The following is a 12,277-nucleotide window of genomic DNA, read 5'->3' on the forward strand; positions in this document are numbered from 1 at the left end:
CTGAATGCAGATATGAATAGCATATAGAACCAGGATTGGAAAATATTAGATTTAAAAGCCCTAAAATTCACTCCATAATTTTCCACAGGCTATTAACCCCAAGATTCCGAGTTCAATTCCAGGCAGTGACCTGAATAATAATTAATAATAAGAACAAGAACAACAACAACATTGAAAAATACCTTAGGAATGAGAAAATAGGTTCTAAATTTCCCCACCTGATGAAGGGTGGTGGGTATATCAGCCGTGTTAGCAACAAACAAGATGAGGATAAATATCTGTCAAATGTAAATAATGTACATAAATTCCTCATCTCTTAAATATAGAACTGTATTATTTGTTTAAATGCTGCAATCAGCTGAACAGATTTGCACATTTTTAAATGTTGGTGTATAAATTTTATAGGTGATTTGTCATTAATGTCCTTAATCAATATTATTTTATAAATGAAATAAGTAAAAGAAATAAAGTAATTCTGAATGTTGAAGATGTACCATACTGTCTAACCACTCACAATTCCTTCACCATTTTAATTTCTCAGTCATGCATTTTGCACTGATTTTCATTCTTCTCATAACAGTCCACTGACTTGTGCATTCCTCTGAAGGAGTTTCTTTCTCTCTAATCTAATGTTGGTTCCAGACATTGTTACAAGGCTTCAAAATTGAAGCTAGGGAATAATTGATTATATTCTTTTCTACTCTAGGCATAAGGCCTGAATTTTTTTTTTTGGCGGGGGGGGGGGAAGTCGATTAGATAGACCCTAGTACACAACTGGTACTTAATTTATCGACCCCGAAAGGATGAAAGGCAAAGTCGACCTCGGCGGAATTTGAACTCAGAACGTAACGGCAGACGAAATACCGCTAAGCATTTCGCCCGGTGTGCTAACGTTTCTGGCAGCTTGCTGCCTTTATAATTATTTCTACTCTTGGCACAAAGTCTTGAAAATTTTTGGAGAGAAAGGGGATTGTCAATTACAACGACCTCCAGTGCATAACAGGTACTTAGAAACAATTGATTATATTGTCACAGTACGTGACAAGTATTTATTTTATTGACTTCCCTCGCCCAGAATGATAGGCAAGAATATAAAGGGCCATAACTCAGTATCACTAAACATTTTCTCATAATTTTTGCCGATCTACTCAATATCGTTTGTATTACCTAATGTTATCTCTTAAAAAATTTCCTTTAACATTTATAATACGTTTATTCAGATCTATGGCTAAGATTAATATGGAAATTAAAATGTGAAGTTGTTTCAATTTTGCTTTGCATTTAAAAAATTTTTTTTGCAGAAACATTTATATTTTCAATTCTATTTTGTATTGATTTTATTAGTTGGTTGTATATACTGATATTTTTTAATATTTTCTATATTTTCAGGTAATTTAATGTCAAACACTGAAATACCAGCTTCACAAAATTATCCTCTTACTTCCACACCAATTTTACCAGCATCAAATAATCACCAAATTTCAGTGAAAGATCTTTTATTGTTTGACCAAAATTCTCTCAGCAAATCTCAAAACTTGGCTGAAGAATACCTACAGTCATTACCTCAAGAAACGGCTGAGCAACATAGCAGCAAACGTTTGTGTCTTAAAGCAAATATGAATTTGAACACAACCACAAAGAAATCTTTACTCTCAGATCATAATTTTCAGGAGCAGAAACCTCCAGCTAATAAGAAGAATCGGCGTAAACAAAAATTTGTTTTGAAGGAAATGAATCCACTAGACTCCTCTGTTATAGAAGATTCATTTTCATTGAACAAAGAACTAAGACCTAAAGTAGTACAATCTATTTCGAACACCAGTTTAGACATAATGTCTTCTTCTTTACCTCTTACTCAAAAACCATCTGTAACCTCAGTGCCAAACATTTGTGACAGTTCTTTAGACAGTAGTTTTCCAGAATTAACTGAGGAAGAGGACCAAACATTTTTATCTAATTTAGATTCAAATTCAATTTACTCTCGTAGAAAACCTAATATATTGTCAAGGAAGTCATTTTCACAGAATAACTTTACTACCAAACAAGATGGTCCTGAAAAGTTATCTATGTTTTCGACAAGCACAAGCAATAACATTCTTGAATCTGACTTTGGCAATTTATTTGATATTCCACTTGCCTCTTGCAATAATCCAGATACCAACACAGGTGATTTACATGACCAATTAAAAGTCAATAATTGTATTGAAACTATTTCATGGGATGACTGTCATTTTATGTAGCATAAATAATTAGAAAAACTCAATGTAGTATTCTGAATGTGATGACTATAGTCCACGATAAACATTTTATTTTCATGTTATATCCATCCATCCATCTATCCATCCATCATTGAAGGAACAAAAATCCAGTTATTTTTTCGTTATATCAAAATTTGTTTGATTACTTGTTATGAACAATTATAATTCTTTATAGGTCAGATTAAGTTAATAAGTCTGATGCAACCATAACATTTATGCTGTCTATATACTTATTGATAAAGGGTCAGATTAGATTTTTTATAATGTTGGCCTGAAATGCTGGTTAAAGAGAAGACATGATAAATCAATCTGTTAAGATATCTTGTATGTTTGTGTCAGTGTCTGTTGTTTGGGAGTAAGTTCTGATATGGAGGAAGGAGTATGACATCATTCTTCCAAAGACATGACAAGTATTGCCTTCAAACTTATTTCTGTAACTTTTACAATTTCTAATAGTGATGGAATTTCTTTGCTTTGAGGAAAATGTTGAAACTTTGAAGCTATAAGAAAAATTCATGTTAGAAAGTGAAATTGAATATAATTATATTGAAATAGTTATAATTCTGTATTATTCAACCACACTATGATATTCTAATGAAATTAACGAATATGATCTATTTGAAAAATATTTTTTCCAATATAAAATGAGAAAATATTTTTCTGCAAAATGATACTATAGATATTACTCTCTTTATGTTGTAAAGTATTTGATTTTAATAGATGATTGTAGCATTGTATATATCACTAATTTTTATGAATTCATTTAGCTGGTGATCTTATTGATTTAATTATACTCTTATTTATTGAGAATTTATTAATGGCTGGCAGGTTGTGTATGACAACGAAATGAGAATGGGTTATGTTTTTCTTTCTTCCTTTAATCAAAACTTCATAAGTGCAAAAGCTGGAGTTTGCAACAATGGCTAAAGAGTCTCTTGTTATCAGAATCACTGTGCAGAAGGAAAACATTAAAAAATTAATTTTAATATGTTAATTCAAAGCTAATTCATATATGCATCAAACTGTATATTATACTATGTACTGTGCAGTACTATATAGTATCATACTATTTATTATATCTCCTAGCTCTTCAATTCTGACTAAAGATTCCTCTTGGTCAAATATTCAAAATTACACTTTATATCTTTTCTGTGAGAGTGATTATTTCAAAAAGAGCATTTCTGTTTCCTGGAAACAGAAATGCTATTTTGATTGCAAGTTAGTTTGAAATGCTTGAATGTTTTAGCAATTTTTGGTTGATGGATATCTTCAGGCAAGTTTCTTTTTTTATGCATGGCTGTGTGGTATGAAGTTTGGTTCCCAATCACATAGTTCTGGGTTCAGACCTGCTGTGTAGCACATTAGGCTACTGCCTTCTACCATAGCCCCAGGCCAACCAAAGATTTGGTAGACAGAAACTGAAAGAATTCCATCATATATGTGTGTGTGTGTGTGCTTGCAATTGTCCTGCACCACCACTTGACAACCACTATTGGTTTGTTATTTATTTACAATCTCATAACTTTGCAGTTTGGCACACAAGACCAACAGAATAAGTACAAGCTTAAAAAAGATAAGTATTGAGGTCGATTCATTCAATTAAAACCCTTCAGGCTTCAAAGATTGAAACAAGTAAAAGATAAAAGAAGTAATTGACATCAGTTTTGATTTATGTGATATCATTCTTGTAGAAATTTATCTTTTGGTATGAGGTATACTTCTAATAAAGAGTTGCAAATGGCTTGGTCTGTAGGATGCCAGCTTACAAGCCAAAAGATTAACAGCATATATTCCTTTACTTGTACTTAAATACTATCTTTCCTGGACCAGTCAACTTAACTTTAGATTGGCTCTATAGAAAGGTAAAATTTATTAATGTGAATTGCAGTGGCACTGTAAAGCTGAGGAACATTGTTTTGGCTTTGAGTCTGAGCTGAAGTGCTGTTTCTTGAACTTCTTTTAAATGCTGATGTGTTGATGAAATCTGTGGTTATGCATAAATGTTTTGATGGGTTAAATGACATTATGTCTTCAGCTTTTACTAGAAGACAGCTTTTGTACATGTAAACACAATGTCTTTGAAGTTGAATACAACTAGAATTTTAAGAAAGCTGACCTCAATACAAATAGATATATATTAGTTGTACCTAGTTTGAAAATAGAATGAAGAGTTATTTCAAGCTCATTAGGTATTATTTTATTTCTTAGCATTCTCACGAAAGCTTTCAGATATTATCTTACACAATTTAGAAGTTGGATAATTTCAGTTTCCTAGTTTTTTGACTGTTGTGGTTGGAAGATTTGAATTTGAAATTATATGATAGCTCTGATATTCAACAGTGTGGGTATGGTTGTGTTGTATATTTATTATAAAATTATGTATTTAATTATAAAATCTATGAATGTTATATTGAATGAAATGTTATAAGTTCATACTAGGAATATGGCTAGTATAAATATTTGTTGAACATTTTACCTCTTCATGTTAATGATTTGGTATACGGTAAAAGACCATTCAAATTGAAAACTACAAGTCTTCTAATTCATGTCAATATCTGAAAGAGAATTTGTTAATCCATCTATGCTTGTATTGACAAATGGATGTAAAAAAGAGAAATTATATAAGGTATATCAAAGTAATAAAATCTGATTACCATCATTCATGATAATTGCACAATGTTGTATTTACAAAGTATCCTGTTGTAAAGATTTCCATACACTTAATTTCTATATTACAGTTTTCTGTTTTGCTTGGTAGCCAGTATTTACAAACAGTTTATCTGAAATCAATTTCCATAATGTTATTGTTATATTGATATTCACAATATGAACACCTTTTTCTTGTTTTCTGAAATGTTTCGTTACTTCAAATTGAAGCAAAAAAGTGAATAAATTATAATTGCTCTCATAACTTCTTTTACTCTATAATTTGTTAATTATTAAAAAGAAAAGCAAAATCAAACTTCAATGACTCTTTGTTTATTAAATTGAGCTGCAAATTCTCCTTCAAAATGCACCCTACTGTATTAAAAAGAGAAAACCTGTCTCTAGTATAAAGTAATCCTGGAGACATTATATCTCAAAGACAGGATGATGAAAGCATGAACCCTTTTGATCAAAAGTCCACTCAGTCAAGATTGATTCAAGGCTAAACAACAACTTATTAAGTCCTCAGTACGCCACAGAAATATCCCTCTTTTTAAAGAATTCCAAGTGAAGTACAATGGGTTGTAGGAAAACCTAAGTTCATTACTGCAAGCTTCTACTCCCTATATTACTGAGACGTACCTTTCTCATAATACAGTTAGATGAACTGGTCTAGTGAGAGATGGTTATCATCATCATCATCATCGTTTAACGTTCACTTTCCATGCTAGCATGGGTTGGACGATTTGACTGAGGACTGGTGAACCAGATGGCTACACCAGGCTCCAATCTGATTTGGCAGAGTTTCTACAGCTGGATACCCTTCCTAATGCCAACCACTCCAAGAGTGTAGTGGGTGCTTTTACATGCCACCGGCACGAAGGCCAGTTATTCTATTGTTGGTAGAATAACTGCGTTGTGTTTGTGACAGAATGTGAACTACAAAACTTTTAATTTATTAGCTGACAATCTACCAACTTGTTGTAGTGATACACATTAAACACCCCTGTGCGATTAAAAGATGGACTCGTTGAACTCTTATAAAGAGTAACATAATTGTTACTCTTTATAAATAACGGCGTTCGGAGTCTTGCGTAGCAGTAGTCGAAGTACATCGTGTGAATACATTACTTTACTACTCCTGCTTTGTTATATCATATATCCAAATGCAAGAATATAAAACAGCCCTACCAACTGTCACTATCACATTTGTAATTAGTATCTATTTATCTGATCTTTTACTATCACTCCCATTAGTTTATTTAACTGTCATGAAACTTTGCCAGGGATATAAAAAAAATTAGTTATATATTTATATATGCGAACTCTTTGTATCTTTTCATTTTCTTTGATTTCAAATTCTGTTTTTTAATCCTGCATCACCTTGTGAGGAGATAGTTACCTCCCTTTGTGTTAATAACCCTCGAGAGGGTACCATGTGGTTAAATTGTAGTTTTTTGTCAAATTTTTCCTTAGATGAAACATTATTACACATTGATACATTGAGACCTGTGTTCTCACTGTGGTTGTTAGTCACGAAGCTTTGGCCATTCTAACCTCTGACTTTCTTCCAGTGTCTGACATATTTAGCAATATTCTTGGCTGGATGTGTAATGTAAATTTACATGTGCGACAGAGTGCTTGTGTATTGAGAGAGAGAAGTTAGGCATAAGAGGAATTATATGCCGCGTGCAAGAGGGAAGACTACGCTGGTTTAGGTCATGTGATGCAGATGGATGCTGATAGCGCCATGAAGAAATGTCTTTCACTCAAAGGGGATGAAATTCTTGCAAGAGGGCAACACAGGAAGACATGGGACGAAGTACTGAAGGGCAACCTCAGACCGCTGAATCTTTCGGACGAGATGATAAAGGACTGGGATACCTAGTGCCTTGCTGTATTCAAGAAGACCTGTCCTCCACAGCAGAAGTGTTAAAGCCGCATCCTCTGGCGAAAGGGATTGGCCTGCAAGAGTCCTGAGCCAATGTCGTGTAAAAAGCACTCGTACCAGTGCCGCGTAGAAGCGCTCGTGCCACTGTAAAGTGGTTGTCGTTAGGAAAGGCATCCAACCGTAGAAACCAGACCAAATCAGACTGGAACCTGGTGTCAGCATAGAAAACGGACGTTAAAGGATGATGATGATGATGAATATTTTTTTTTCTAAATTCAGTGTTACCATTCCGTTGTCCATATCCAGCATATTCTCTATATTATTCTACAACTTGTAATGTACCTATTCTATTATGTTTGAACCAAAATCCATGTCAATGGTCCAACTCATGCTAGTATAGAAGATGGACGCTAAAAGATGATGGTTTATCGGCTTCGCATTGGCTGTTGGAAGACAGAATATTTGATACTACAGTAGAAATTAATATTCGTATTTTGGCTGAGTTGGTTTCTTGTTACTCTGAGCTTCACCTGTGCTTCAGTGCCTCCGTTGGAATGGTGTCTATAGCTGGATGTGTTGCATAGGAGCAGAGACAGGGAAAAATGATGAACAAGAGTGAAAAGGTGGTCGGTGGTAAATATGAGTTGAATAGAAGGTAGAGGAGAAGAGGTGAGGAATGGTAGCACAGTATAACATTTTTAATATTCTTGAGAAATATATGAATGTCACATGCTCTCCTTGAAACAAAAAGGTCCTCGGCTTATGTAAGAAATCACTCACTCTGTTGATATTATATAACAGGCAAACTTTTGGCGGCCAAAATACATGCTACATCTACACTGTGCCACCACACTCAGCTAGAGCTCTTAAAATTACTTCAATCGTTGAGTCTCCGAAGGTATGTTTTGGCAAAAACACATCCTTAACGTAACCAGGATCAATTCCCAGCGACCAGTTTTTCTCTTCAGATCTATAAGATACTTCATTCTCTAACAATTATTATTTTACAAAGCTCAGCTGAGATTCTCACACGGTGTATTACTCTCACATATGAGACATTACTGTTGTTGGTGTCCACAAACATCGTAGATCACTGCCAGAAAAAAGGCTACTCTGTTGATTGGTCATTAAGTCACACACAGACATGCTCTAGCTTATTTCCTACAAGTGTATTGTCTCCTCTCTCTGCTTTTTCGACCGCTAGTAATGGGGTTTACTTCTTGATGTTGGCTCGGTTCAGGCCACTCCCGTCCTACTTATCTTTTGTCAGTCCTCTGGAATTCTCTCCACCTTCATATTTTCGTTGACTTACAAAAATACAAGGGGAACATTAATGGAACCAATTCTCACCGGTTTGGAAAGGCTTGCAAAGGCTATGGACACTGCCACGTCTTCCAGTCTCAGCAAGTACAAAAAAACAATGGAACGAAATTTAATGAAATTTGATACAGATCTTGCCAAGTCGGAAGTTACTGTTTTAAATGAGTTTGATGATTCAAATTTAATTCTTCGTCGTGGTATAAACAAAATAAAGCGATAAAAAGATTGTATGGAACAGATTTAAATAACAACATGGTGAAGATTTTAAGTAAATTTATTTTCATAGGCTTTAAGTGACATCGATTGCCAGAGTTAAAATATTCTTCATTATTTGGAAAGTGTAGGAAAATAAAAAGAAGTGTATGTTGTATCTGCAATATATTTCTATTAATTATAGGAGTTACCTTAATATGTAATAAGAGAGATAAGACAATTTGAGGCTATTGCAATGTGTATGTTTGTGTGAATAGAGCCTTTAAATAAGAGTATAATGGTAACTTGGCGAATGTTTTCGACGAAGCAGTATGTCCACTAAGGATTTCAGCTATTGATTAAGCTCCCAAGAAACTAAACTAGAGAGCTGGCGTTTAATCATCCTCCATGTATTTTGTCTGCTGACCAGTGTAAGCTGGAAGAACCATCTTGGAATTGGCCTGCAAAAGAAGAAAAGTAACTCTGACACAGAATGAAGGAATATTTGGTGCGAAATTTAGAGTAAATCACTGCAGAATGAGTGGTTTAAGAATGATTAACTGTGTATTTCAATAAACTTTCTTTTGAATGCAGTTTAGAATACGAAAAATCAGACCTGAACCTCCCAGCCACGAGAGAATTATTCTCCAGAAAAGAAAACAATTTAAAGCAATTTGAAGCTTTCATTTAAGAAAGCGTAAATTTTATTGGAGATGAGACAGCATTACAACCATATTCACATTCACTATACTTCATGAGTAAAGGAGCTAAACCAGTTTATGTTAATGAATTCATATACAACTTTTTCGTCTTTTCAAGATAAGTGTAAATGAAACAGAATAGAAAAATACTTACCAAAAATCCTAAAGAGTGAAGGCAGTTGATGACATTAAGGAACGGTCCTTTTTTGCCTTCAGTTAAGTCATTGCTCTGGAAAAGAGCTTCCTTATTGAGGCCATAACTTTCACAAGTTTTCGAAAAGGTCTCGATGTTGCCCATGGCAATGAAGGGGGACCTCACGTTCTTGGAGAAATTGATGGCGGGTTTGCCTTCAGCTTCCAGCAACCTGTTGATAAGTCTGAAATAATAATGTCACCTATAAATATTTGAACAGTAAGAATATATGATATATGTGCATTTCTAAGCTTATTTGTTTCAATTATTTCTAATTGAGGTTGAGGGCCAGCAATTTTGAGGTGAGGAGCATAGTCAATTACTTCGATTTGATTCGTACTTCACTTTATCTATTCTGAACAGATGAAAGGCAAGGTCGACCTCGGTGGGATTTGAACACAGAACGTAAAGAGCCGGAACAAATACTGTGAAGTATTTTTCTAACGCTGTAACCATTTTTCCAATCTATCTCTCCAAAGTTCATTTGTAAAAAATGATTTCAAATTAATGGCACAAGCCCAGCAATTTCGGCGGAGGGGATAAGTCGATCACACTGACCCTACTGTTCAACAGGTACTTACTTTGTCAACCCTGAAGGGATGAAAGGCAAAGTCGACCTCGGTGGAATTTGAATTCAGAACGTAAAGACAGACGAAATGTCGAAAAGAATGATACATTCATTCTATAACATATCTGGTTGTTACGTTAATGTTAACATTTTATGCCGTGAGTATTCAAATGTTAATTATGCGTCGAGGAATAACTAAAATGATATTAACCACTGGTTTGTGTTGCTAGATGAACTAGGCCGTTGAGATCTATGTGTCCTTGTCACGATCACGATGTGGTATTAGTGACTAGATATGAACTAGTGATCACGGCGCGGAGTAGTCGAGTCCCCATGGATTCATAAAATTAACCGAATGTTCGGTGGTTTTGTTCCTTGTCTTCGACGCTTGATATTTCATTAACTAAGATACTTAATCTTTAACAGTGGAGTCAATTTGACTGTAAAAACAGCGCTCGACATAACGTCACCACCTAGCCCACAGATCCCTTTCGCAAAGTCCACTCTGCTGAGTGATTCTCACCTTTCCATTTACTATTTTAGAGGCCTGAAAAACGTCACGAGTCTTGTGCTACTTCCTCTGACCAAGCCATAAAATGTAGACACAACAGTGTTACGAAGTACACTGTGTAAAACACCTGCAACCCTGTACAACTGACGTGCATTTCGTCAGTTTATTTTTATAACTTCTGTTCCTACAGTGAGTATAGTCAGACCAAAGGAATAGATAGCATGAAGATATTCTCTTCGTTCATGTTAATAAGACCCAAATAAATTTAAATAGACTATTTGAATAAAGTACAATTAAAAAATATATATATTTTACCGGCATAAGTTAGTTCCATCTTGAAGATAAGAATGGATTTGTTGCATTGAGGATCCGGGCTGAAAATTACGATAGAATTGAAAATATCAATGATTTAACATATTAGTTTAGTAGTTAAATAAATACAAGTTTAAGCATTGTCTCCGAGTGTTCCTGTTCTTGAACTTGAATAAGTTTTTTTTACTCAATGAGCACTTTTGTTCTATTACACACTCGGACACATACTTATAATTATATATGTGAAAGTAGTTTCAACAAACAACACATATATACGCACACACATACACACTCACACATTAAAATATACGAATATGCTGTGTGGGGATGGCATGCTAAAAAATAGACCCAACATTTCCTCTGCGTGTCATATGAGAGGTTGATGTGGATCTGCACTCCGACCTCGTAAAACCCTCACCAGCAACGACTACCCAAGCAGCCACAACTAGGTTGGATTGGAGGATCGTCGACTCAGTGGTGCAAAGGTGTCATCTGCCAGGGGTAGGGAACACCGATAAATGGTGGCTGCAATAGCGTACGTACCCCCAAACCACAAACTACAGACCAATAACCTGTCTCCCTACAATTTACAAAGCCTTTACTGCAATAATATCGTAGAGATTGAGCAAGCATCTGGAAGAAAACAACCTGTTTCCAGAAGAGCAGAAGGGATGCTGCAAGGGCTCATACGGCTGTAAAGATCAACTAATGATCAATAAAGCTATAACTGAAGACAGCTACAGAAAGAAGAAAGGCCTCAGTATGGCCTGGATTGACTACCAAAAGGCTTTTGATAGTATTCCCCACACGTGGATCCTCGAAACACTAGCCATGAACAAGCAAGTACCAATAATTATAAAATACATAAGACACTCTATGAATAAACGGCAGACAATGCTACAGCTCCAAACAAAAGAGTTGTGAAAACCAAAGCCATCCTCATTAGAAGAGGAATATTCCAGGGAGACACGCTCTTTCCACTCCTTTTCTGCTGGGCACTGACACCTTTATCTGACATGCTAAATAGAACTGGATGCAGATACAAATGTTACGGCAAAACAATCAGCCACCTCTTATATATGGATGAACTAAAACCATACGCTACAAATGATAAACAGCTGGAAACACTACTACAGACAGTACATGAATTTACCAATGAAATAGGTATGAAATTTGACTTAGAAAATGTGCCAAAGCAACCTTGAAAAGAGGAAAACTAGTTAAGAGTAGCAACATCACACTAGATAAAGCCAATGAAATAAGAGATTTAAACTAAAGCCAGACATACAAATATTTAGGAATCAATGAACTAGATACGATACAACACACACAAATGAAAGAGAAAATAAAGAGAGAATACTATAGACAAGTTAGATCAATGTGGAATCTAAAAACAGAAACAATTCCTATCATAGTAGGTGCCTTAGGTATAATAAAAAATATTCAGACAAATACACAAGAAAAACACCAGGACTTACAAATATATATATAACATACAGAAAATTGCACTACTGGACACTGCACACATCCTACGCAAAACACTTTTAATACAGTAACCATACGAGCATCACTGCAAACCACAGCACATACTCAAGGCACACAGAGCTGCGCTCGGTAGTGAAGTGAAAGCACGTTATAAAAATAAAACTACTGAATAATAATGATGATGATGATAATAATGATGA

At 34.9% G+C, this 12,277-nt stretch overlaps 2 protein-coding genes across 3 annotated transcripts in view; one reads left to right on the top strand and one right to left on the bottom strand.

Moving 5' to 3' along the window:
• Positions 1–5,164, top strand: part of LOC106874394 (serine-rich adhesin for platelets) — a 46,284-nt gene extending 41,120 nt beyond the window's left edge. The window contains exon 8 of one of the 2 annotated variants that reach the window (XM_014922118.2): positions 1,390–5,163. In XM_014922118.2, the coding sequence (XP_014777604.1) occupies positions 1,390–2,240 (851 nt within the window). In that variant the 3' untranslated portion in view covers positions 2,241–5,163. Of the gene's footprint in view, positions 1–1,389 lie in introns of both variants that reach the window. The other variant, XM_014922126.2, reaches the window with a different exon arrangement.
• A 3,207-nt stretch (positions 5,165–8,371) lies between these two features.
• The window catches only part of LOC106874379 (transgelin-3), a 32,272-nt gene continuing 28,366 nt past the window's right edge, over positions 8,372–12,277 (bottom strand). Inside the window, exons 4-6 of the mRNA XM_014922094.2 lie at positions 10,596–10,654; positions 9,163–9,385; positions 8,372–8,768 (exon numbers count right to left, since the gene is read on the bottom strand). Coding sequence (XP_014777580.1) covers positions 8,703–8,768; positions 9,163–9,385; positions 10,596–10,654 — 348 coding nt within the window. The 3' untranslated portion in view covers positions 8,372–8,702. The remainder of the gene's footprint in view (positions 8,769–9,162; positions 9,386–10,595; positions 10,655–12,277) is intronic.

The sequence above is a fragment of the Octopus bimaculoides genome, chromosome 5, assembly GCF_001194135.2.
Source record: "Octopus bimaculoides isolate UCB-OBI-ISO-001 chromosome 5, ASM119413v2, whole genome shotgun sequence".
NCBI lineage: Eukaryota > Metazoa > Mollusca > Cephalopoda > Octopoda > Octopodidae > Octopus > Octopus bimaculoides.